General features: G+C 34.4%; 1 protein-coding gene across 1 annotated transcript in view; it reads right to left on the bottom strand.

Annotated features, from left to right (window-relative positions):
* LOC130647231 (probable E3 ubiquitin-protein ligase HERC4) overlaps positions 1-27,838 on the bottom strand; it is a 53,545-nt gene that overhangs the window by 9,025 nt on the left and 16,682 nt on the right. The window contains exons 3-12 of the mRNA XM_057453013.1: positions 17,877-18,030; positions 17,551-17,630; positions 16,773-16,962; positions 3,586-3,617; positions 3,398-3,489; positions 2,705-2,788; positions 986-1,348; positions 696-814; positions 379-444; positions 186-288 (exon numbers count right to left, since the gene is read on the bottom strand). Of these exons, the coding sequence (XP_057308996.1) occupies positions 186-288; positions 379-444; positions 696-814; positions 986-1,348; positions 2,705-2,788; positions 3,398-3,489; positions 3,586-3,617; positions 16,773-16,962; positions 17,551-17,630; positions 17,877-18,030 (1,283 nt within the window). The remainder of the gene's footprint in view (positions 1-185; positions 289-378; positions 445-695; positions 815-985; positions 1,349-2,704; positions 2,789-3,397; positions 3,490-3,585; positions 3,618-16,772; positions 16,963-17,550; positions 17,631-17,876; positions 18,031-27,838) is intronic.

Raw genomic sequence — 27,838 nt, 5'->3', positions numbered from 1 at the left:
CTTTAAAAATTATTACAAAGAAAATTGGGAGAAGTCTTTTTTTGCTAGATATTCTCTTTATGAAAGCAAAAACTCTTACCCCGTCTAATACAATAAATAAGAATAAAATTAAGCAATGCATGGTTGCACTTATCGATGTCACGAAAAATACAGTTATAATTACACGTTGTTTGAAAAACACATACCGTGTCATTTAGCTCCTGAATTGAACAGAGCTTATGAAAGCAATTTTTCATGGCCATTAAGTGAATTCCATGAGTAGTACATGCAGTATGCTCATGTTCTCCTCTACGAACAAAGGGAACTTGTAAAGACATTTAAAAACACCTTCTGAAATGGCTGTTGACTTCGCAAAAACAGAAAAATAAAAATTCTTACCGAGCAAGAAATGATCCATTTAAACATGAGGAGTGGGAAAATACAGTGGAGATAAAACTAACAACCCTACAATAAGCATTGATAAAAAAATTATAATAATATTTTCGCATGAAAAATAAAAAAACAGAAACATTTTGTTCTAAAAGCCATTTCTATGTATTTAGTTCATTACTTGAACATTGTGTCGGTTGACCACCGTTCGAAGAACTTGAAGTTGTTTACAAAGTTTAGGGAAAAACACTATATTTAATCAACGTATTAAACAATATATTCATGTCTTATTGTTTAAACGTGCGTACAACAAATTGACTTGTTACCTTTTTTGCTCAGCAACACTTCTATTTTGAAAAGTACTAACAATATCTTCCACAGCATTTTTTGTTAAGGTTAGTAAAGAATCCCGATATACGAGGTATTCAAACTTCGGTAAAGTGCACTAAAACACAAAAATTTACTAGTCAAATGTATCGTATTCCATAATAATATACCACTTGTAAGAACGTTTCTCAAAGAAAAAACTTCTTAGCTTAGTAGCTGGCACTAAAACAGCTATAAAAACCTCCTATTTTCGCAACAGTTTGTAATATTATACGCAGAAAACACTCACATTAGAATGTACAACAAGCGCAAAAGACTGCAATCCTCCTGCATATATACTTGTGATGGTATTCGTATGTCCATTCTGAATTTCCTCAAAATTGTCCAGTGCATCCATTAAGTCATTTTCATAATAGAAAATATTTGCATTACCCCGAGCTTCGCTGACGGCTTCTTTATGGAATCTATATGGTGTGCTCCAAATACCCTCCACTACAACCGGGTTATTTTTTTTCTCAAACGAGTTTAATCCAAGCTGGCCCTTTACACTAAGACCAAATGCAAATAACCGACCAAGTTTTGCAGAAAAAGCAAACGTATGTTTCCTGCCACAGGCAACATGTGAAATTTCCATGCCCATCAATTCAGCCACCTATATTATAAAGAATATTTCTTACGATTTTAAAATTTACTAAAATTTGCTGTGTATCTCAAAAAAAATGATATAAGTTACATATAAAAAAACATTGCCATTAAACGAGAATATCCTTATTCGCTACACTTCCCGGTTGGTACGAAGCGTACCTCACAATACTATTCGGGTGTACATCTCAGAATTGCAATACCGCTCAAACATGGCCGGCAACTATGCTGAAATAGCTGGTATGAGTCGATTGTTCTGCACTGTACAGGAAATAAAAAGAGTCCATGGGGGTGCATTTTACTCAACCAACTCGCATGAGTCCTTTTAACTACTAAGATTTCATACCTGGTCTACAACAGATCCTTTTTTACTGTCAATTTAGGATTGGCGCAATTAATAACACAGTTTGTCCAATACATTGTATGGGGTGCTTTTCAGGCGTTTGTCCAGGCCCAGGGTGATCACAATTTAATTTCCAGGATTTCAAATGTTAGAAAGGTGAGGACATATATCAACCTCCTGTTTTATTGCTTGTCTAATATTCCATACATCAACAGGCACTCTTTCCTGCATAGGTGATGCATTCTTTCCCCCCATTGGTGTTGACTTCGTTGCAGCATCAGCAGGGGTGTCTGACAGTACTGTCTTAGGCAGATGGACTGGTGATGCCTATGAGCGCCATCTGCATTCGGATGATGCACAGATTATTTTCCTTTCTCGAAATCTATCTACCACTGGGCCACTTGCTCGTCGGTGGAACCACCAAACCGTTTTCATTGTCATCATAGTATGTCAAGTTGAGTGGTTTTGCCGCTTGTGTAATTAAGTAATATTTTGATATTTATAACCTATCAATGTTATTGGTTGACAGTTTTTTGACCATACCACGTTTAAGAAACTGTCTTAGACAGATAACTGTGATTCTTGTTGACCTCTGTTGCGAATTATATACAATACACATATCCCTCCTCATATATACCAACTTTGCCTTTTTTATCGCTTTTTTTCACTGCGCTGACAGTAATTTACTAAATTTACAGTTTATCTCGAAAAAAATGATACCAGTAAAGAAATTTTTCACCCTAGTCATGAAAAATATTTTCTGCCACATTTTAGGGCACAATGTTTATTACAATTCCGTATTTATTAAAAGAAAGTGTTCACGATGTTATACTATTATAGTGTTGAAGGCAACTTTTACACGCTTACATTCGAAATTTCTCGAAATGATTTACACTATGAGAAGAGTTCATGGCTACTACAAACTTATGCATTGAACAAACAAATAATATTCATCATTTCATGAAAACCAAATAGTTTTTTACAAATCATGGTGCCAAATTGTTGTTTTCTTAAGTAACTCACCACTTTCGGGTTCCACTCATCCTCAAAACAATAATGTCCAAGTTGGCCAGACGTACCAGCCCCAAAAGTAAAAACTCTTTGATTCTAAAGAAGTAAGTTTTTTTTAATTAAAAGGAAGATTTTTGTTTATAGGTTTTTCTGTAAAATTAGGACACCAGAACTTTTTTTTTATATTAGACTATTCCAAAAAAGATGTTATAAATATATACATATATGAGCAAATATAAATATCTGGACGGGACAGTTAATCAAAAATAGAATAGTTATCATGGTTAATATTCAGGAGGTTAATATTTAAATTCCAGAATTTTTTCGGGACGATGGCAAATTTGTGTTTACAGATCTATAATCTTTAAAATATGACCAGTTTAAACTGAAATTTTAAACTAAAAATAGAAAAAAACTTATCATATAGACAGAAAAAACTTAGGTGATTCTCTTGTGTACCCTTAAAAAATTGTGCACACATTATGTGCTCACAATGAATCCCTACGTGGTAGAGATTTACGTTATGTTATTATTATAGCCACTACCGCTGTAATACTGTTCTTCGCATTGCGTTGTCCAAGTTGAAAAAGAATACAAAATAAAGCTTTAAAGTTGTGTAACATGGGTGTTTCCTGTTTAAAAGATTACAAACCTCCTTGTTATAACTGATCGTGCATTTCAACGTAAAAACTACAAACTACATACCGCGGCGAGTACAACTGTATGGTGTTCACCAAGAGCTACATGGCGAACACTTTCATCACAAAGCAGTTGCACTTTTGTTGGTGAAAGTCTCGCTAACACGAAAAAATGGTAACTACTATCAAAATCACATAAGAAAAAAACGAAACAAGATATTAAATAATAATGAAAGATAATAAAATGATAGATACCTTTATTATCTCCCAAGCCCAATTGACCAGAGCTGAAAAGTGGAATAACATTGAGTGGAATAGCACTGAGAAACTGACAAATGAAATGCAGTTAACGGTTTTTTATCACGTTATTAGGAATAAACTTTGTATTTATAAAGGATTGAGTATTGCTATCTAAACACAACAGATCAAAATGGTGCTCGTTATGGATGCTCACATATAGTAATATTCAGCCACTCATATATACATTAATATGATAACATATATGATAATATGATAACATATATGATAACATATATGATAACATTTATGATAACATATATGATAACTATATAATAACATATATGTTATCAAATATGATAACAAATAATGACATATATGATAACATATATGATAACATATATGATAACATATATGATAACATATATGATAACATATATGATAACATATATGATAACAAATAATGACATATATGATAACTAATGATGACATATATGATGAAAATTGTGTGAATGATATGCATGATATGCGATACGATACGATATATATGATGCATGCACGATATATATGATTGTGTAAATGATATATATAATGTGTGAATGATATATATAATGTGTGAATGATATATATGATTGTGTGAATGATATATTCTTCTCTATCGACAAACGAGTGAAATTTTACTTATTTTTTAATTCTACAGTGCAAAAAGCTTATATTTTTTGCTGATCTATATAATAATACGCCAGTTCCGTGTGTCTGTGACAGGCAAAGTTGATATCGTCATTTTCCTTTGATGTTGCCGAAAAAATCTTTGATGTTACTGAAAAAAATATGTCTATTTTGTTAGCAGGTTTACTTTGTTAACATCACGTGATGAAAACGCTCAATTTGATTTGCTGAAATAAATTTAACGGCTAACTTTCCAAAAATGGTGTCCCTCGACACCGAAAGAAACACAAAAGAAAGGTCCCTTCGTCTTGAAAAAAGTGCAAAAAGTGATTCAGACTCTAAGTACTCTAAGTAAAGAAGTAGAAGTAGAAAAATAAAGTTGAAAGCCACAAGAAGTTACTTCGGAAGTGAAGAGTGGAGCTAGGAAGTAGTAAAGTTAAGCTAGAAGTAGAAAATGCATGCTAGAGTTTCAAGTGGATTGGAATTCAGAAAAAGTAAGAACTTTGATATATTTAGACGTTCCGTTTTTATGTCGCTGAAGTTGCGTGTTACTTTTTTTATGTAGTACACTTAAAATTGTCAAGCAAAATCGCATTCTCAAAAAAAATCCATTAAAGCTCCAAATTCTTAAAGTTTTCACCGCGTTTTTTTTAAAAATAAAAAAGCTAGCCATATTTGTTTACAATTTTTTTGCATAATTAATGTGTCCCCTGGTGCGTAACTAATGTATTTGTCCTAAAATTCAAAATGCTACATAAAGCTGTTAGCTGGCTAACAAACTAATTTGCTGGACAAACGGAAAACTTTGGTTTGTTTTACATTACTATTGTTTCTCTTTATAATGTCTTTTACTAAGCATGAATAGCTAGCTATAGGACCCAGTTAAGTCTCCCCAGTTGAAGTATATTTAACTGGGTGTCTTAGCTACTGTTATCTGATAGCTAATGTTAGCTTTAAGGCTCCCATCCCAAGCTTAGCTAGCTCTAACCTATCTCATCTTTTTTGAACACGAATTATGATGAAATAAGCTAGCTACAAAATCTTTCTTGAACTTTTAGGATGGTGTGACTCATTGTTATGCCCATAGAGTATATTTTTTTAACATTACCTGTGAACTTTACAAAGGGGACCACAATATGACAAGTGAAACAAATTTTATAGAATTTAAAGTGTGTGTTAAGTTATTTTTATTGTTTTGTTTCTGTCATCCCGTTAAACTTTTGTCAGCCTACATGTAATATGCCAGGTTTTTTTACAGGTTTTTTTTACATGTGATTGGAAATTTACGTGTTTATGATGACTTTGGGTTAAAAAAATTATGAGAGGATGGTATGATTAAGTCAGTTTATAATTGTTTGTGTTGCAAAATGCTGTTTTTTTAAAATTTTGTGTAAATTTTTGTGGAAATAAACCACATGCAATATATACTGAAAGAACAAATTTTTGTAGAATCAGACTTCACTGTAAGCTGTTGTATAAGCTGATGTCTTTATATTTCGTAATATAAACTATTGTTGGGGAGAACTAACTGTATGTGATGTCATTTTTGGTGGAAGAAAATTCCATGGTTTCACATTTTTGTTTTTCTTGAGAATTAAAATTTTGTAGGGATATATAAATGTTTGCTGATGATAAAAAAATACTTAATGTTCTGACTGAAACTGTTTTTATTTTTTATATTTTGTAATCTAACGGGAGAGGACTGTATACACTGAAATGACTTTTTTTTCTAAATTCTGATGTGTTTTATATTATAACCTCTTTGTGGAAGATTAATGGGTATTGGCAATATATGATATGCTGAATGAAATTATTTTTGTTGATTTAGATGTGTTTCTCAAAAACCAATCTGTTTTACATTTTGTGTACACTTTTGTTTACGAACCGTATACAATGTTTCCAAAATAATGAGCTTTTTTATTCAAGTTTATTCTTTGCTTATTGATTTTTTGACATTTAGGTTCAAAATTGTTGGTAAAGGGCAGTACGGATCATCATACTGCAAAAGAAAAATTTTTGTCTTCTTAACTGCTTGTTTTTTACATTTTGTGTAAACTTTTTGTGGGAGAGGATAGTATGCAACTGAAATGACTGATTTTTGCAGATTTAAATTTGATGTTTTCCAAACTATGGATTTTCATATTTTCGTAGGAGCTTTTAAGGGAAAGACGATATTTAAAATGTGTAACTCTTGTAGGCCAACTTTTTGATATTTCAGAATAAAATACTGAGGGTTTCCAAAATAATCACTTATAAGATGTACATATTTGAGACGCGTTATTTCTGACATTGTTATTATCCGTGTTGTGGCTGTCAGTGTTGTAACTGTCGGTGTTCTTACTGTCGGTTTTGTGAGTATTGGTGTTGTGAGTGTCGATGTTGTGAGTGTCGTTGTTGTAACTTTTTATCAACTAGATTTTGCACCTTGCATGCTGTTCTTTATTATTTTGTGTAAGATTTGTATGCGATTTGACATTTGATAATTGGTGTAAAACTTTCAGAACATTTTTTTTTGTAAATGCATTGCTGGCGTCAGCAAAACATCTAAAGCAACCTATTTTTTCATTGGCCTTTTGGCTAAGTGGATTTTTCCACGGGCCTTATCGACTAGTCTATATAATAATACGCCAGTTCCGTGTGTCTGTGACAGGCAAAGTGGATGTGTTCATTTTTCTTTGATGTTGCCGAAAAATGCATGTCTATTACGTTAAATTTTCTGACGTTACGGCGCGACGTCAATAACACTACTTTAACGACAATATGCTATATTAAATTGATGAAGCCATTACAGTGCACTTTAAAACTTTGAGGCCAAATAACTTGGAAACGAGGTGGTGACGTCAATGATTTTTCACCGCGTGGGTAACTACGGACCACCTAGGACCAATTTGGGAAATTTTCTCAAACCTGGGTCCCCGAATCCGTTTCGGAATGGACGGGTTGATGACGTCATCAAAAATCATTTAAACCACGATATCTCCGTAACCGTTTATCACAGATACATGATCCTATACATTTTCTTGATCAGCGTTTCAAGATCTATACGATGAAGGCAACAGGCATACACATTTCTGAAAAAAAATTTGTGTTCTGACAGGTCTCTGCTGACGTCAGCAAAATTTAAATGACGGTTGTTTTTCTCTGTTATCCTGCCTAAGTGGATTTTTCCACGGGCCCTATCGACACATTACTTTTACACATTACTTTCAAGTATGGTCAACGAAATAATGATATTTGGTCAACGAAATTGTTGAGCGATCCAAGAGAATCTGGTCTGTGTTTTACAGGCATTTGTTTAAAGGTTAGTTGCTTAGAACACGCACATACCTCGTCAGGAATCCCGATATCCCGATATCGATATCTGAGAAATAAATTGAAAGATAATTATAAATATTTATGTAAATCCTGATTATAAATTTTATTATAGAATTGTGATACTTTGCAAAGAGAAAAAAGGAGAATTTGGCCTGCCAAACTAGTACACACTTCAATTGTATTTTGAAGCCTTTCTTTTTGCGCCGTAGCCTTTTTTTTGTAAACAAATTTGGAGTAATGAGCACGAAGCCGTACAGGATAACTGTATATTTCTTATAGGTAAATTTCTTATAGGTAAACCATAGTCGTTATATAATCTAACCGCACCCCTGGGTCTATTTTATAAAAACTATAAATGCAATAACTTTTGAATGTTGTTATGGCATGCTCTTAGACTAATGTTATGGAATGGGTATTAAAGCTTGTTTTGTATTAGTTACAATTTCTAAGTTAAAGAGTTTAGGCTTGTTAAAGGAGGCCGACAAAATGTTATGAAAAAAAAAAGATTTTGACCAAATAATAAAGAAATTCTTTATTAAAAAAATGGAATCAAAGGCTGTGCACAAAATACAAAAAATTCAGAGCAACTGAAAATGTTTTAAGTTAAAGTTTAGTTAAGCTCTACCCAACACATTTTGATCCAATGACCCGGTTTAACGAGAGTTAATCCCCTGCACAATACACCAGACATAATTTATTGTAAATATTAGTTTTGTGCCACAAAGACAATCCTGTGAAAAATGATACTTCACCTCTGTTAGAGCTAAAAATTTGGTGATATAAGTATTCACTTAAAAAAATTTATGCTTTGATTGGAATAAAAACACATGCTGGACATTTTGACACAATATGCTGCCATTGCTAAAGCTGTTTACCCGTGATTAAAATGATGTTAAAATGATTAACGTGATTAAAATAAAGTAAATCTATTCGTCGGAAATCCAAGTTTCCCTTGACGACGAAAGCGGAAGGAAGTAGGTTTTTTGCTACATGCATTTACAAATATCAAAGAAATACATAATTTATATGTTGTAACACGTTCTCTATTTTGGTTTAAGCGTGAAAAAAAGTTAAAAGTGCAGTCAGAGATACTTCAGAGATACTTCATCAAAATAATCAAGTTATAGCTAGCTTAGCTATATACATTTTTAAAAGCAGTTTTTAGTAAGTAACCTATCTAGGTTTTCTATAATTTTATAATATAGCTGGCTAGCTAACCAGTTGATAATTTCCTTTGTCTTTTTGTCAAGGATAAAGACGAAACGACGGAGGTTAGTGACAACAGTATAAAAAGTGAGCAATTTCAAATTTATCTTTAGCTAAACTTTTTAAACTTTTTAAGGATAATGATACTAATTGTGCAAGAAATTGACAAAACAAACCTATTCTTCAAACCCTTATAAACAAAATGTTCTTGCTCAATGCTTGGTTTTTTTGGAGAATACATTCATTTGTTTATTACAAGGAAATGTTTCCCAAATTGCAGTACAATATTTGGAAATAGCTACTCGGCAAAGTTTAACTGTTATCTTATTTTATTTTTTAGAATTTGTGGTAACTAGGTTGTGTATTTTTCTCCAATGTCAAACCCGTTAGAAAGTAGTATTAACACTAACAACCCTGTACGTGGTTTTAGGCTTTTTAATAATGCTGGTAGGTTTGTCTTGCAACGCCTTGGAAATAATCAGAGGTTAGTAGGTCTCATTATGGGCCAAATGCCAGCTCAACATGTTGAACTGGCACATGAAGTGCAGTTAAATCTCATACCACGTGCATCAATTAATGATGATGTGTCTTTAGCTAGACGTAGATTTGAACAACGTGTTGCATGTTTGCGTTGTACTGAAACTGTTGACCAAGTCAACAGCAGGCGTCATAGTGATGCTGTAAGGCAGGCAGCAGTTAGTTATGCTGAAAGTAACGAGCAAGCTGCCAATAGGCGTGCTCAAGATGCTGAAAGTCAAGCTGCTGCACGTCGTTTAAAAAATACTGATCACGCTGTGAATAGATGTGTTAGAGATGCTGAAAGGCAATCTGCTGCACGTCGTTTAGAAATTACTGATCACGCAGCCAATAGACGTGCTCGAGATGCTGAAAGGCAAGCTGCTGCACGACAAAGGCAGGATTTCGAGCAGGTTGCAAATAGAAGACAGGCAAATGCACAACGACATCTTGCTGTTCGTGCTCGCAGAAATGCCCCATATTTTAATGTTGCACGTCAACATGTATTGTCTAATGTTTATTATTTAGGTATTATGGGCAAAAATTGTGAGTATTGTCAAGCTGTAAAGTTTAAAAATGAAGATTGTTTCAAATGCTGTCATAACGGCAAAGTCGCACTTGATAATTTGTCTCCTTACCCTGAGCAGCTAAGGCAACTGTTAGCAAATAGTGATACTGCTCAGGCACGGAATTTTCAAGCCAATATACTTTAGTATAATAGTGCAGTTTCGTTTGGTTCATTTGGAGCACATCTTCGTCCTTCCCCTGGCCGTGGACCACCATACTTTCGTATCTGCGGTCAAATATGGCATCGTGTTGGGGACCTTCACCCTCCTGAGGGCCAAACTCCTGTTTTTAACCAACTTTATATTTATGAAGCAGGTAGAGCACTTAAGGTTACTAGAAAGGAAACAATTTTTTTTTTAGGTTTTTTGCAAAAAATTCATGACATACAGAAAAAACAAATCTCTTTCCAATGACATATTTTATATTCTATGAAAATATTTGGAACATCCCTTTTTTCTGGAAAAAGCCTTTTTAGAGGTGTTATATCCTTCACACCTTTGAAAAAATATGTGCAAAATGAGTTAAGCATATTTTTTGTAAACATTATGCATAATATGGAACTCCCGTATAAAAATATGCATAATAATATTTTTTAGATGGTTTACTTTCACTATCGAATTAAAAAAAATCAAAGTTAAGGAGTATGCATATGAGCTGCCTCCTGTAAACCTGACTTCTGTCTATTAATAATTCTGAGCGCGTTCACGCATATTCAGCATAAAGAAAAAGTTCGCACTTCTATCATCTTTCTGCATACTCAGTTCACACATTTTTATAACACCTACGAAAATGTTTAAAAACAAATATCTCGTTAGTAAATTTTCGCCTAGATGCCTTTCGTTTGTGGTCTCCTTTTCCGAAAGCTTCCCATTGGCTCATTGAAATTTTCGGTAATGAAAAGCTGAATAAATTATGCACAAAAGGTTCCCGGATTTTTTTGTATAAATTACTGATTAGCGAACTATGACGACAGAAAGAAAAAAATATGCATTTTTTTGAATGATTATATATAATTACAAATAATTTCATAACAACGTTATTAGAAAAAAAACCGGCAACCTTTTTGAATTTAATTCGTGCTGAATATAATGGTGCGAAAACGGGAAGTCTGCGACCACGCGTTCGGAAAAAGAAGCCATTTTAAAACGTACGGTGAAAAAAAATTGGTGTGTGTTTATTTCATTATATTTTCTTTTTGGAAAATTACCATCTCACGAAAATAACACCATCAAAAAAGTCTTTCATCAAGCATTCAGAAACAAAAAAATATAACAGTATTGATAAATTATAAGGGTTTTTCTGAGACTACTCATCAAGTGAGTTTTTTCCTTTACAGTAACCTTAATGAAAAAATGGCACGTCCTGAAAGTAATGGCTGTAGAGAAGACGTGATGCAAACTGTTCAAGATGTAATGAACAGTGTTAGCCCTTTTTCTGCTGCATACAGGTACATGGCTGAAGTGGAAGCTGATGAAATAGTTCGGGCAGCAGCTGAAAACCGTGTCCCATCAGAAGTACGCATGTGCATGAGAGTTGGCAGTGATCGAAGGCAACACAACTTACCACATCATGACGAAGTAGCCGCAGTTTTTGTTGGCCAAGATGGAGCTCCTCCTGGAAACAGGGATATTGTTACCTACCTACGTGGAGGCAATTTGCAAAATATTTCTACGTTATCTGCAAATTTAGAACCAATGGTTTATCCTAACAACTCAAATGACATTCGTGCGAATCAAACAAACCTGCGTGTTGACAGTTATGAAAGTTTAGCTGACCACTTGAATGCACGAGCTGAAGAGCGAGGCCTTAAACCCGAACGTATTGTTGTCCTTCCTTCAAGTTTTCAAGGAAGTCCACGTGCCATGGTTTAAAACTATCAAGATGCTATGGCTGTCATTGGTAAATATGGAAAACCAGATTTTTTTCTGACTTTTACCTGCAATCCAAAATGGCGCGTGATTACAGAACATTTGTTTGTAGGCCGACATGCACATGATCGCCCTAATTTAGTTTATCGAGTTTTTAAATTGAAACTACATGAACTCCTAAAAGATGTTACTGAAAGGGGTGTTTTAGGTAAAACTGTATCACATGTTTATGTTATAGAATTTCAAAAAGGGGTTTACCTCATTGTCATTTGTTACTTTATTTAGACCCCAATGATAAACTTCGGGATGCAGATGACATAGACAGGGTTATTTCAGCGGAAATTCCTAATCAACAGGAACAACCTGAGCTGTTTGAAATTATTCGGTCGTGTATGATTCATGGACCATGTGGCTATCTGAATCCTAATTCCAGGTGTATGGAGGATTGTTTGCACAAAATACTTCCCAAAAAAAAATTTGTGTCTACCGTTGCTGGCGTTGATGGATATCCATGTATAGATGTCGTAATAATGGAATACATATCAATGTCAATAATGTTGACGTAGATTGCACATATAAACTCGGAGGCTTGCATGTCTGTTTAATCTGTTAAATACCTTTATAATATATTTATAAAGGTCATGATTATGCCAACACTGAGATCAATGAACATATTAATCACGATGAGGTACAGACGTTTTTAGACACTAGGTATGTCAGTGCACCAGAAGCAGTATGGCGTCGTTTTGAAATTAAAATGCATGAGCAATCTCATGTTGTCCATACACTTACAGTGCACTTGCCTAATAACCATATTGTTTACTTTCAGCAAGGCCAGGCTGAAGAAGCTGTGTTCAGGGCTGCAAACCAAACCACAAAATTAACATCTTGGTTTGTGCTAGATGGAGAGAATCATAATGCTCGCCAATATTTGTTTCCAGGCATTCCTCTTCATTTCGTTTTCAATAATGCCAGGAAAGTTTGGACACCCAGGCAAAACTTTAATTTTAAAATTGTCTCCAGAATGTATAGTGTGAGTCCTCGCGCAGGTGAGCTCTTTTATTTACGTACGCTATTATTGCATACGCGTGGTGTAAAATCTTATGAAGATTTAAGAACTGTGGATGGTAATGTGGCTGAAACATTTCGTGAAACCTGTTTATTGCGTGGACTTCTGCAAGATGATACTGAATGGAACAATACTTTGCAGGAAGCTGCCAACTTTCAGATGCCTCGACAATTTAGACAACTGTTTACTTATCCACTGTGGGAATTTCTTCGCCAAATGAATGAGGATCAGTTTGAGTACAGGGTACTTCAAGGTATTCATTCTGTACTAAGACAATTATAAATAAAAAAAAATTATAATTAAATTATAAATAAATCTCTTACTGATTTTAATCTTCCAAATTTAGATGAAATACCTCCAGCTGAAAACATTGACGTAGCTGTGGAGGCTGAAAGAGCTTCTCAACTGAGGGCTCAGCTTACTGAAGAACAGACAGCACTGGCTGATGCAGTTATAGAGGCTGTTGTGAATGTTGCAAACAATACGGCCCAAAATAACTGTTTGTTTTATTTAGAAGGTGCTGATGGCAGTGGTAAAACCTTCACTTATAATTACCTTATTTCTGAACTTTCAGGTAGAGGCTTTCAAGTTGGAACTGCTGCATTTACTGGTATAGCAGCAACTCTTTTGAAAAACGGTACCACCATACATAAACTGTTTCGATTACCAGTTCCTATTTTAGAAAACAGTACATGCAGCATAACTCCAGTGTCTGCTTATGTTTCAGAGCTACGAGAAAAAAATCAATTTCTACTTGATGAACCTTCCATGATTCCTAAGCATGCTTTCCATGCAATAGATCGTCTTCTTAAAGACATTTGCAATAATGAATTTCCATTTGGAGGTAAAGTTGTTCTTTGAGGTGGTGATATTCCACAGTTATTGTCTGTTGTCAGCAAAGGAAGACCAATTGAGATTGTTGACATGTGCTTAAAAAGTTCTCCTCAATGGCACTTGGTAACAGAATTTAAATTAACTCGCAACATGAGAACGAGACCAAGAGAACAAGAATTTGCTGCATGGCTTCTGCAACTTGGGAAAGGTGTTTTACCTATTCGAGAACAACCACCATTCCAAGGTGCAATTGAGGTGCCATCTAATTGTGTGTTGCAACAAAACAATGTATTGTTGATGCTTTGTTTAGGGATTTTCCCCCAGAAAATATGGCATCATCTGTAATACTAACACCTACAAATGATGATTAACTTATCATTAATGATCAGGTGTTTGCGTTGTTGCCAGGTAAAGAAAAAATTTATTTCAGTGCAGATGATGTTGTTTGTGATGATGAAGAGGAACGGAATCAATATCCGGTAGAATTTTTAAATAGTATCACACCCTAGGTATGCCTCCTCATTGTCTTAAATTAAAATCTGGTGCTATCGTTATGTTAAGAAACATAAACATAAATAAAGGCTTATGTAATGGCACTCACCTAATTGTAAGACATCTTCACAACAATTGTGTGGATGCTGAAGTACTTACTGACAATGCTATTGGTGATCGGGTACTTATTCCAAGGTTGCAACTTGCACCTTCAGATACAGGTATGCTTTTTGTTTTGTGTCGCACACAGCTTCCACTAAGGCTCTCTTATGCTATGACAAACAAGGCACAAGGTCAATCTTTTGAGGTTGGTATATTGTTGCGCATGCCATGTTATTCTCATGGCCAGTTATATGTTGCTTTTTTTAGAGCAAGAGCGTTTAAAGATGTTAAAGTTAGCATTATCCCCACCTTCAAACAAGGATGCATTGATGGGAAATGGTATACTCCAAATGTGGTTTATCGCCAAATTCTGAATTGAGAATATTTTTCTTACCATTTAAATCAGAGCATGTATATATTACATTATTCAGCACACTTTTATCGTCTATATGTCCACATGTTATGTACAACCTTGCTGACGTGGACGTTATAGGTGCGTCGTGCTATTGTACACTATTTGTGCGTCTGTCAGTCCTACTGTACAGGGACATGAGAACAGATGTATTAGTGGTTTTTAATTACAATGACATGTCAATGCAGTATAAAAATCATTTGAAGTGTCATTTTACTTGGCTATATGTTGCTCCTTAAATTACGGTATACTTTTAAAATTTTTTTAAAAGAAATGATATTTTGCATATTTTTTTATCTGCCAATTTTTGAAAATTTTATTGAAAAAAATATCAAATCTTGCAATTTTCCGCCCCTATTATCAATAAAATTGAAACCTATCAATTCCACCTGTGCATTGTAAACACGAAGCTTATACTCTTCTGATACAATGTTGGCAACATATGACCAAATCTATAGTATTTTTTTCTAAACATTATAATGTTTAACGTTTTTTAAGACTCACATAAAAATACTCCATGTATTTTTTTCCGGCATTATTGAATTTAAGAGTAGTAGATTTTTTTATTTCATAGTTTTGTTTTTGACTTTTGGTTTATAGTTAATCTTTTTTGCCTTGATTGAGGAGTTTCACCAAGTTTGCATATTTTTACTTTTCAGTGTTGTGATTGTAAGTATTTCATCTTCAGTTTTCTTAAGTTTTTTGTCATATTATCTATTTATGTTTTTCTAACACTTGCGTTTTTTTCTTTTTAGGTGAAGCACAAAGTCCCATGGCTTGCCTTCCCGTGGCGTGCTTAGTTACGTGAATTATTTCTATCCTAAAAGAAATAATTCACAAACTAAAAGTCAGTTTTTATAAAAGCTACAACCTTAATCCCAGTTCCCACTTTTCTATTTCTGATTATTTCCTGAATAGTCACAAAATTGAGTTGTGTTGTATTTATTTCTTAATTCCTTATTTTTCCCACAAAAGTTTTGATAAATAAAATTTAGGCTGCAATATATATATATATATATATTATATATATATATATATATATATATATATATATATATATATATATATATATATATATATATATATATATATATATATATATATATATATATATATATATATATATATATATATATATATATATATATATATATATATATATATATATATATATATATATATATATATATATATATATATATATATATATATATATATATATATATACATAACATATATACAGAATATATATACATAACATATATACAGAAATATTGGGTCCTATGTTACCAGTACAAATATTGGGTCCTATGTCTGTTACCTTAACTCTCATCAGCACGAGTTCTGGTAATGTGTTTCCCCGTTTTAACATTGTAAATAGTCATTTAGGTAATTTACTTATTTTTGTATTTATTTATTTGTTTAATAAATTAATTGTAATTGTAAATTTGTTTGTTATTTTGTTAATTTTGTAGGTTTAATTATTTATTGTAAATAGGTTAATTCATTTAAATTATTTATGAAATTTTATTTTTTAAATTAGCATAAGTTATCATATTATGTCTATTCATGTTATGTATTCTGACAATAGTTGTACTTAGCCATAATTAATAGTTTAGTCAGATTCCACATGAGTTTCAGTTTTCATAGCCACATTTCCTTTATACGTCAGCAAAATTTTCAAGCCCTTATATCTCATTAGCCACTTATCAAAAGCACATAATCATATACATTTTCTTGATCAGCAGTGTAAGCTCTACACAATAGAAGCAACGTGAAATCAAGGTTCTAAATTTTTTTTGAGAATGGGTTGCTGACGTCATCAAAATTCAAAATTTTATCCTGCCTCAGTGGATTTTTCCACAGGTTTTATCGACTAGTAGAATAAAATAAAAAGGTGATAAAGTTCTAACTTAAATTTAAAATATATAATGCAAATAAAAATAAAGGAGCAAAACAGAAGTGTACACATAAGCACAACAAACACATGCTTTTCAATGTTGTACACCGTGATGTGAAGCTGCTGACCGAAAAGACTCAGTTATATCATATGTACGATTACTTACATCATTGATCATAAATGGGATGAGTTACACATCATATGACTTTAAAACCATAAATATCGACAAATAGAAGTATTACAGAAACAACATACTTATTACAGCCCCAAGCAAACAGTGAACCAGATATAGTTAGTGACATTGTATGGCATCCACCAGCAACTACTTGAATTACAGGACAATTTAACAGAGATTGCACGATAGTAGGTGAGGTATTCTTGTCACCCTTAACCCCTGTTCCAAGTTGTCCAAACTCATTACCACCCCACGAGAAAATAACACCACCTAGAAGAACACATTAATTTCTCGTTACTGTGGAACAGATTGTTTGAACAATCTTCATAATCTAACATAGCTTGATTTTTCGTAATATAATGTTCTAGCAAAAATTATGAATCACTTTTAAAAAGCATGTGTAACTATCATTTTGTAAAATGCTGGTTAATGTCATAATGTTTATGGCTTCAGTGAAACACTGTAGCCACAAACTACTCTTGTCTGTCATCATCAAGTGGTGCTACTGCTGTATATTCCTGATATAGTTATTCGAATTATCTTATATTTCAATTCAAAAAATCATTTTGCAAAATTGGAAGTATTACAGGGGCAATTAAAAAAATAATGTATTTATTTTAAACTAAAACACAGAAGAACAACAATAGAAAGGTTGTGCCAATCGAACTTCGTGTTTTTGCTTGGCTTCAAGGGGCTAAAACTGACGTACTTAAAGTTTTCAGTTTTAAATAACTCCTTGGGAACTCACAGTACTCTCTAAAGCCCCCAGTTACGCAAAATAAATTATTAATTGGAGCCTAACAAACTGAATTGCTAAGTTCTAGTTAATAACAGGGTTGTAAAAGCATGTTCATCTACCTGAGCTTAATGCCACTGTATGATGTTTTCCACATGACACTTGAGTGATAAATGTGTTGAAAGGTATATTCTTTACTAGCCTATACATGCAAAAATATTAAACAATCAAAATAAAAAAAAACACTTCAAAAAACACTGTGTCTTTGTGCATGTTGCATCACTTCTTCCATGAAAAAAACAATTCTCTTCTGTAATTCATTAGGATAGATTTGCAACATATACAACTGATCATCATTCCAATTCCAATCCGTAATATAACAAATTCAGTTTTTTCATTGCCAATAACATTGGTTTTACCATAAACAAATAAAGGAACATTTGCATACCTGGGTACTGATTCTGATTGCTTTTCAGAACCAAGCTGACCTTTACTATTATCACCGAATGTAAACATTTGTCCATCTTCACTAATAATCACACTGTGTGCCTCACCGCAGCTTGCATGTTTAATAAAGTGTGATTCCAACGCTGTAATTTTCTCTAAACAAAGATACAATAACAACGCGCCTTCTTTTCTGCAGCCGAGGTAAAGGTTGCAATTACAATAAAGCTGTATGTAAAAATTCTGACGGTCTAGTGTGGGAACTTTTACCTGCTGAGTTTCTGCCCTGAGATATTCGTTCCTCGTTGTCAAAATTGTTTCATAAGTTTTATAAGTCATCGTAAAAAATACAACTGCTGTAGCAAATTTTATTATCAAGATTTAATAAATTTGTATGTGTGTGGCTCAAAGTGAAGAGGTTGGTCTGAAGGTAAAATATATTCATCACTTGAAAATGTACGATAACCAATATAAAACACACAGAAAATACGAAAATACATATTCTATTATCTTATTTGACAGATTTTTATCACAGGAAAAATACCGCACAATGGTGCAAACTGCAAAATAGAAAAAACAGAAACAAAATTATAACTTAAAAGTTTTGAAAATTTCATTTTTGAATAGGAAATTTCTATAAAGAAAAAACTGAAAAGTTTAGGAGCTGGACAAAACGTCCCAATTATTAACACCCCATAAAGGCCAGGTTGATCTAACTTTCTATCTTACCACGATTGTTTGCTAGTTTTTTTTTAGTCACTATGTATATATTTGGAACAAATTCTGTGAGACACGCAAATGGTAGCCTAATAGTTGAAAACCATCATGCTGTAGATCCTGTTATTTTCAGGTGTTGTTGGGGTTTCCTTCTTAAGAATTTAAAGGGATAATAGTACCTTTAAGGGCACAGATAATATGTAGTCGAACTGGTACATCTGCAGTGCCCTTGAATGTTTTCAGCATTAACAAAATTAAACGGTATGCTGTTTAAGCAGTCAACATTTCATAACTCAGGGCTAATTTTGTTTAAAAAGTGTTTTTATGTTCAAAGCAAATATTTTTAGTGAGTTTTCACTATTGTAATCATTATTTATTCCAGATTGAAGCTTCTTTTGACTACTGAAATTTGAACTGTCACAATTTCAAAAATACCTGCACAATGATGTATGTGACTCATTAGCCCCTTCATCAATGGACATGATTTGTAAAGTATAAGGGCAGAAACTTTCGCGGGCATTAACTTTCGCGTGTCAAAAAAACACGAAATATTTGACAAAAACTTTCGCGTTTGGCGATTTTTGAAATAAATTTCGCGGAAAAAACTTTCGAGAATTCAAAATAAGGTTCATATTCGCGTGAAAAAACTTTTGTGAATGGGCAAAATCCAATTCATTAAATCACATCTAAGGTCTTTACCGTAATCAAAAATGTATAAAATATACAAGTTTAGGCTAAGTAAATTTAATTATCTGGCTCTTCCCATTCTGAGTCAGTATCGTTGTCACTTTCTTGAATCTTGCTTCCACATAACGCTTCAAATTCCTCAACTGTGACATCACAAATTGCTAAGAGATGGCTATCATCAGATTGCTCAACATCATTACTCAGCATCGGATCTATATCTTGGAAAGGATCAATCGATGGCATTTTGTTTGAGCCGAACGGAACCAACAGAAGACATAGCGGTTGGAAATCTGTTCAATTTCGTCATGACTTGCCGCCTACAGTCGTTACACCGCAATCCCCTGGCAAAAGGAAGAAAAAGACTGCATCCACAAGCACTACTGTTTCAAATAATCGGGACATCCAAGAAATGCTCGCAGCTCCAAAGAAGGAAAAAACACCAGGTGTTATTGTAGTTGATGACGATTAAAGTAGAAATAAATCATTACTTTTGAAAATTTCCCCGTTTTTATGATTTTTTTTTATTGTGAAAAAACCTTCGCGTTTTGAAAAATATCCATGATTTTGCGTGAAAAAACTTTCGCGTTTTGATAATTCAGAATTTCCAAAGGCATAAACTTTCGCTAAAAATGACCAAAAAATGTGGAAAACGCGAAAGTTAATGCCCGCGAAAGTTTCTGCCCCTAAATTAGCTATTATAATTTCCACTGCTGAATTAAATTGTTTTAAACCATTATCCCCAAAGTCAATTCCCTGATTGCTTTTAATGCAATGTGATACACATCATTGCATATTAAATTGTTTTATTTCACTTTCCCACTTAAATATTTTAGGATAATCATTAATTTTTACCATTAGAAAGCCTTTAAATATGGCATAAGGTAGATTACTTTGTTACAAACCAAATTTTAATTAAAAGAAGTTAAATAATCATACACATTATATCATATTTATATGCCTGCTTATATTAGTTGTACATTATAACCACACTTTAGCCACTTTACTAGACGTGATATCGCAAGTATAAGCAATGTACACAGATGACTTAGCCAATTTTTATAGTCTGGCAGAAACATTTCGATGGACACTGCAGAAATAAAACTTTCTTAAGTCCATTTTTGTCCTGTGTTTTTTGGAAATATAAAGTTATAAAGTTGTTTTTTTTAAAAAAAATATACACGTAGAATCGAGAGTAACGAAGTAAAGTCGCTTTAAAATTGGGTTTAAAACTGTAGTTAGAAGTCAGACTTAAGAAAGTCAAAGTAGTGAAGTTGAAAGTAGATTTGAAAACGGGAGTTAAAAGTTGAGAGTTTGAAGTTAAAGTAGCTACTCAGCTGCAACATATGTTATAATTTTTACCTTAGTATGTCAGTTGGATAAAATGTTAGCTAGCTAGATATAAAGAACATCAACATCTGATTTTATTTTGACTGTATTGTTCAACTTCACTTTGTGTTTACGATTTCAGATGTTCAAGAGGTTCTCGCGTTTTTTGATTGGTTTTTCGTAACGTTTTCATAATTTAACATTTTAATCTCTCAACTGACTTTACACTGGCTTTAGCTACAATCCTTGCCTAAAGTAGTTTAAGCGAACACAAACATTTACCATAGATAACAGAGAATCTGATATAGACAGAAATACTGTTTTTGTCCCCCTTACCGCCTTTTAACAACATTGGAGGGCATAGCAGTACACTTGTCCCCTTAAAAAAGGCCAGAAATCAATATTGTCTGGGGTGCGGCGCTGAAACTATATGAATAATTTTGAAAAGTGTTTCAACACTTTTGGCAAAGATTGTTGCTAGCTAAAAGCTACATATGAGCACAATGTGGCAAGTAAAATTAACTCTACTTAATTTAAATATTTATTTATTTACAATATTTTTTTTTTCTTCTTCTTTAAACGTTGTCCCACCGTATAAATTTGTGTTTCGGTAATGTCTAACCAGAGTAACCCAGAAACACTGTATGTTGATTGTCGCATTTTAATAATACTGGGAGATTTGTGTTTTGACATATACCCAGTAACTATTTTCTCTCTAATCCAGTGGATTCCTCCAGGGAGCAATCAGCTAGTCTCAAGGATAATAGCTGTTTATCGACTTACTGCGATATGCCTATTTTTGTGGATTTTCAACAAACTAATGACAAATCCCTTATATAATCCGTCTGTAAATGCTAATTTTCTATAAAAGCAAAGGATTAACATAAAATGATTTATTAACAAAGAACTTGGAAACAGGTGGGAATCACTGATCTAGGGACCCCCTGGGAGCAGAACTGGGCGAATTCCCCAAAGCTAAACCCATTTCTACACGGACAGATTGATTACGTCATTAAAAACCTTTAAATCTCATAATATCTCTGCAACTGTTCACAACAGCATGTACACATTTTCTTGCTCAGCGTTTTAAGCTACAAAAGAGTGGGTTAATAAATTTAGATATCGATAGCTCATATCATCAAAGTTCAAATCACTGATCTTTAACATTGTTTTTTTATCTGAGTGGATTTGGGTCTAGTGTTGCAATATTTGTATTAGCTAAGTATGATGGTTTTGTCGAGGTATGATGGTGGGGTATTCCAATTTTCTCTTATCAATTTTCTTCCTAACTATTTGGCTGTTTTTGTCATGATTTTTACTTATTTCAATATCTGAAGTACAGAGACAAAGAATTAAATCTGTCTACAGGAACTAATATGAAACAATATGAAAATAGCTGCAAAAATATCTTATGTAACCGTGGATTGCGTATATGCTTTGTTAAAAGAAGAAAACACTAATCCAGCCTAAAAACAATATTTCAATTTTTCAATTAGTTTGAACTGGGCACCTAAAGAGGGCCAAAACAGCCATAATGCCACCATGTCTAAATACACCTAGGTCGATGAGTCAGCACTGAAAGCAGATAGAAAGTGACAGACCTAGGCCAATTTACTCCCTCAGTTCTAGCACAAATTCAATTTCTATCACATCTAAGACAAATCTTGAAATTAGCAGAGATTTTGTCTAAAGTGTATCAGGACCAAAAGTGGTAATAAGTCTTAATTGTGTCTAGATCAGTCTATTGTATCTACTACTTTCAGCCACAATCAAAAATAATTATAAATTGTGCTGGAACTGAAAGAAATTTTCTAAGCTAAAGAAATGGCTACAAATGCAATGAAAAACGGTGTATATTGAAAAAAGACTAGATTTATTGAAACTGCAAGGGATAATTCTGTAGAAACCTTCATTTTAATGGTGCTAAAAGTCTTGATGTTAATCAGTAAATAGATTATGAAGGAACACAATATAATAATTGTAATAATAAAACTGAAACAACCTAACCACAGGTGAGTACAGATATATGAAAATTATCTTAGTACCCCCGAGAAATTATGGATAAAGAATTTTATGACATTTTCAAGGAATTGATACATGTTATTCTCAAGAGGTTGGAAAAACTATGTGATTTTTTAACCAATGGATCTGGTTGGATAATTTCTATAGAATTGTAGGCATGAATGTAGAAATACATGTGCATAATCCAACAAGAGCATTACCCTATATTGAAGGGGTCCTTTTATGTCAAACTAATAATGAGCTAAACAATACAGAATAACTGCCCATTCAACTAAGTAATAACGTTTTTTCTCTTCAAATTAACAACGACTAAAGTATTTCCAAAAAAAAATCAAATTACAGCCTCTTCTTCTATTCCATGGCTCGTTCCTCTCCAACTAGAAAAATAATGGTGCTTGCCGTATACATCATTACCAGAATCTTTACAGACCAGCAAAAATAATTCTTAACAGACGAATTAAGTTACTAAAGTTATTTAAGAGCAGATAAAAAAGATTTTTTAAAAATTATTTGAAAACTTAGTGCTAGATTCTTAATTTAAACCTGGAAAAATTTATATAATAGCTATTACATAAATCAACCAATTTTATGTCCTACAGCCTCAATCTCGTTCACAGTATGCGACAATCCGCTGCACAGCCAGAAATGTTCGAAAATCAAGAAATTGATGCGTGGTCACTGAAAATAATACTTTTAAAGTTTTTTAATTCAATCTTAAATTTGATGCAACTAATCAGTGTAAAAAGCAATGAGGAAACTTGAATAAAAGATGTTCAAAAACACTAGTTTTTTTAATTGGTTTTAGTAAAAGTAAAAACGTGTGTAAAGCACATTACAACGGGTTGTTTTAATAGCTTTTCGATGTGGATATCTGGTATTGTTTTTCGGTCCATACATCACAGACATATATTGGATTTGCTAGCAAACTCAAAACAAGATGTAATGGAGGTCGTTAAAGCTTGTTAATGTTTAATATTGTGATTCTTTTTGTTCTTATAGTACTCTAGACAATAGAACATCGTCGAAGTGCATTCTATACCAAAGGGGAAGCAAAGATATAAAGACCAACAGGTAATATCCTATATATCTCTTTAACAATGGTAGCAGAACTGGCAACGTTATCCACTGCCCAATTGTAATTGGAATACTGAGGTATTTATATTAACTCTTTTGCTTCAAATGTGTACAATGAGTGGCATAAAATCACCTCCGGTCTTCGAAACTGAAGAAGACGACGATTATGCATCATGGAAGAATGATGTTGAAGTTTGGCAATGCTTCACAAAGGAAGAACCTAAACGTCAAGGACTTGCTGTATATCTGTCATTGAAAGGCGAAGCTCGGAAAGCAGTTTATGCCATATCACTTAATGACTTGAAAGGAGATGATGGTGTCCAAGTGATTCTACAGAAACTTGATGAAGTGTTTCAAAGTGACGAGACAACTTGTGCATATCATGCATTCAAAGAGTTTGTAGAGTATAGGAGGAGTAGTGAAGAGAATTTTTCAACCTTCATTGTGCAATATGAAAAACAATACAGAGAAGTAAAGCGGTACAAGCTAGAATTACCGTCGGGTGTGCAAGCGTTTTTCATAATGCACAGGCCGGTACCTGTAACCTTAAGGATAAGGCGTCTTATTGATTCAGATGATGAAGAGGACCCGTTCGTCGTCGTATAATAAACATGAATGATTTAAAAAGAGAAGCGAGAGAGCTGGGTATTCGTGGCTACTCCACTATGAAGAAGGGTGAAATTATAACCGCGATTCATAAAGTGAAGTACAAGGATGCTTCAGCACAGAAGGACGGTCCTTATTGCAAGCCATGCTCAGATATCGCGGCTATGAAAATTTCAGAGGAATATATCAGAGGCCTCGAGGCGAGACAAACGCGAACCATTATAAATGGTGATTTTATGATTGATGCAACTACTGGTGAGATTGTGGGTGTCATTTAGTGTTTTCTACAAAACATTAAAATTATGAATATTCAGGCGGTTTATCTAAGTAGGCTTACATATTGCGCAGACTGTAGTTTTTTCAACAACTCGAGTTTACCCTCGTCTCTGCCTTTAGCTACTAATTGCTGCCTTTCTTGTTTATTAATCGTCTCAACGATTTTCTTAGTGCGTTGTCGGATCTGTTCCTTCAATAGGAGATATTTTTGCTTCTCTTGCATTATTAGACTGAATTCATAATCACTTATCACTCCATTCTCAATAGCCCTTGATATAAGATCAACTATACTATTCAGCTTCGTTTCCGCCAATAATCTTTATACTATCGTTCTTTTTGCGTTTGTAATTCAGCTTTTTACCCCCTTGTTTTAAGGCCGTCTGCATCAACACTACTGATATGGTGATCCCTCCCATTGCTACCGCCAATGGGACTCAAATACCACTGAGCATACTAGCGATACCTACGCCTGATGTTATCACGCTTATTGCGAGCAATCCATGATCCATGTAGTGTACCCAAGTCCCATGCATTCCAAATTTTTAGCGAGTTTTTCGCGCTGCTTGACTTCAGTTCGTAGAAAATGTTCGATCTCTTTGATCTTCTTCAGACGATACACATGCCCCTCGTTATTCTCATGATCTGGAGCACTCGGTGGTAAGCTCGGGTATAATTTCATAACATCATCATAACACCATCATTAGTCCTACAAATGATACGTTTTTATGCGAGTGGTATTCATCCGTCAACATGAACTCGAGACGATCGGTGGATCCTTTCAAGGGTACGTATACGACGGAATCAAAGCTCCACCCAAGTATGTCCCCCCATTTGTTTTCTTTTGTGGGCAATATCGCTAGGGTTTTCGATTTTTTCCCATCTAGCAGGGCATGGCCGTCATCTAATTGATGACATGTTAGCCTTAATCTTTGATGCACGTCTGTTTTATACGGTGCGTCATAATCGCCCTTTTGATAATATTTTTTACGAGGATCGAATGTGAACCCTAGGAGCTTGTGAAGTGTTTCCCCAAATACTAGGGTATATCCATCATGAACCCTTATTCTGCACAAACCGTTATTTAGCACAAAGAGCTGTACCTTACCCTGTGCCTGGGTATTGACAATAGCTGCTATATCCTCAATCTTATACAAGCCGTTCATTAGCTCTATTCTTAATTCCTCTTGAACGGACCCAGCCTTTCGGATTGCGAAATCATTATTGCTATAGATAGATCAATTACCCTCATTTCAATATTATAAAGCCGAACGAAATGCACCAATTCGACTTGCTCTATATGCCACATGACAAGCTGTATGGTAATACATACAAGTATATCCTCACAGGCATCGACGTGGCTTCAAGGTATAAAGTAGCTAGGCTGTTACGTACCAAAAAAGCCAGTGAAGTTTCGGTGATGTTGAAGGGCATATACAAGGCTGGACCTCTCCGATACCCCAAGACTTTCCAATGCGATAACGGCTTGGAATTTAAGTCGGATGTGACAAAGTTGTTAGAGACCAATGGTGTCGAGATAAAGCGTGCTACTACCAAATACCACCATACTTTCACGACGTTCGTGGAGTCCTACAACAAGGTACTCGCGGAAAGATTGTTCAAGCCTCAAGATGCGCAAGAATTGGTCACTGACGTACAGAGTACCACATGGGTCAAGCACCTGTACACTATCGTCAAGAGTTTGAACAACACCAAGACGGCTATGATAGATATGAAACCTTCAAAAGCAATTAAGCTTGATGACGTACCACTTGCGAAAAGCGAGGAATATCCTGAGGAAAAGCCTCTACCTGATGATGGCCTATACTTGTACCTCCTGCCACCTGGAGAAGAATGGGGATGCTTGGAGACGTGCAACAGATGCCTGGGGGTCTAAGCGTACGTACAGACTCAATCGTATCGTGAAAGGTACCCGTCTCCTATACTATTTGGTAGATGGGCCCTCGCGTAGTTTCGTAACAGAGGAATTGATGCTAGTACCTGAGGATGTAGAGGTACCCCCCGAGCATGTGAAAGAATGGTAAATTTCTCGATTTTTGTGGGTTCATAACACACAAAACCACGCGTCTCTAATCTTCTAATGCTGGATCACCCAGGTCGTATAAGTCGTCGCGAGTAAGGTCAATAAGCCTAAAATGTCATATGTATCGCTCCATATGTCCCTCTTCTTCAAACATATTAAAGATGTATGGGAGTATGATCGCTATTAATTCTATCATTTTATTTGTGACCTACAATTCTAACGGCTTTGTGTGATACGATCGTTGAGCACTACTCTCTTAACGTAAAACGCAGATAGTCCAAGCTTGTTTTGTTCATATGTCACCATCCCTTGATTATGTACCCGGAAGCCTACATTTTATGCATTATCTAGCTCTCCGTTTAATGCTCCCATATATCTCGACCACGTCACTTCGTTCTGCCTTTTCGACATTCCTTTACAGGAGAATTTCGTCCCATTTTTACCTTCGACAAAATAACACTTAGCTGTCAAGGCAATCATTCTGGATCCGATGAATTCTTCTTTGAACAAACCTCCGGTGCGACTCGAGTGCTTGTCGGTAACGAGCCAATGAGCCACATCCTCATCGTACTGCTCGAGTAATTCAGGATGAACAACGTCACATAGGTTATCTCCAGAGATCGCGAAATAAGCACTATTGGTATCCATATACACATATTCAAAATTTCGTCGATCTACGTATTTGTCGAGAAAATTTTAGTAAAATTAAAGCATCCGCAGCTTGGCCAATTGATATACATATATCCCGCATTGGTAAGCCCTATTAATGGAAACGCCTTGTTTACTCCGTCTTACTTCATATGCGTCTCCAATTTCTTCAAGATCCTCCAAGTAAGGGCTTCTCATTGCTGCATCTACTACCTTTTCATCCCTTGTAAATGTTGTATTTGCATGTCTCGCCAGGTCCTCTATCATTTTGCCGTAAAAACTGTTGCCCTTTAGCTTGGCTGTATCGCCAGCGATGCGCTTATCAGGGTCTTTATCAACTTAGCGCCGCGCATGGGCATCCATGCCATTTACAGCCGTGGTATTCGTACACTGTCTTTGTCTAGGAATCATACCCATCCACCCTATAGATCTCTTTAATACCATCGCGTATCACACGCTCTTCTCCATGTCCACAAAGCGCATGATGTATTTGTCGGCCTGTTTGCTCTGACATAGCTTCAATCCATTTGCAAGCTGCGTAACTGAAACTGTTATCGGGATAAAATACC

This window comes from Hydractinia symbiolongicarpus, chromosome 6 (assembly GCF_029227915.1).
Source record: "Hydractinia symbiolongicarpus strain clone_291-10 chromosome 6, HSymV2.1, whole genome shotgun sequence".
In the NCBI taxonomy this organism is placed as follows: Eukaryota; Metazoa; Cnidaria; class Hydrozoa; order Anthoathecata; family Hydractiniidae; genus Hydractinia; species Hydractinia symbiolongicarpus.
This window is presented reverse-complemented; position numbering and strand designations above follow the sequence as displayed.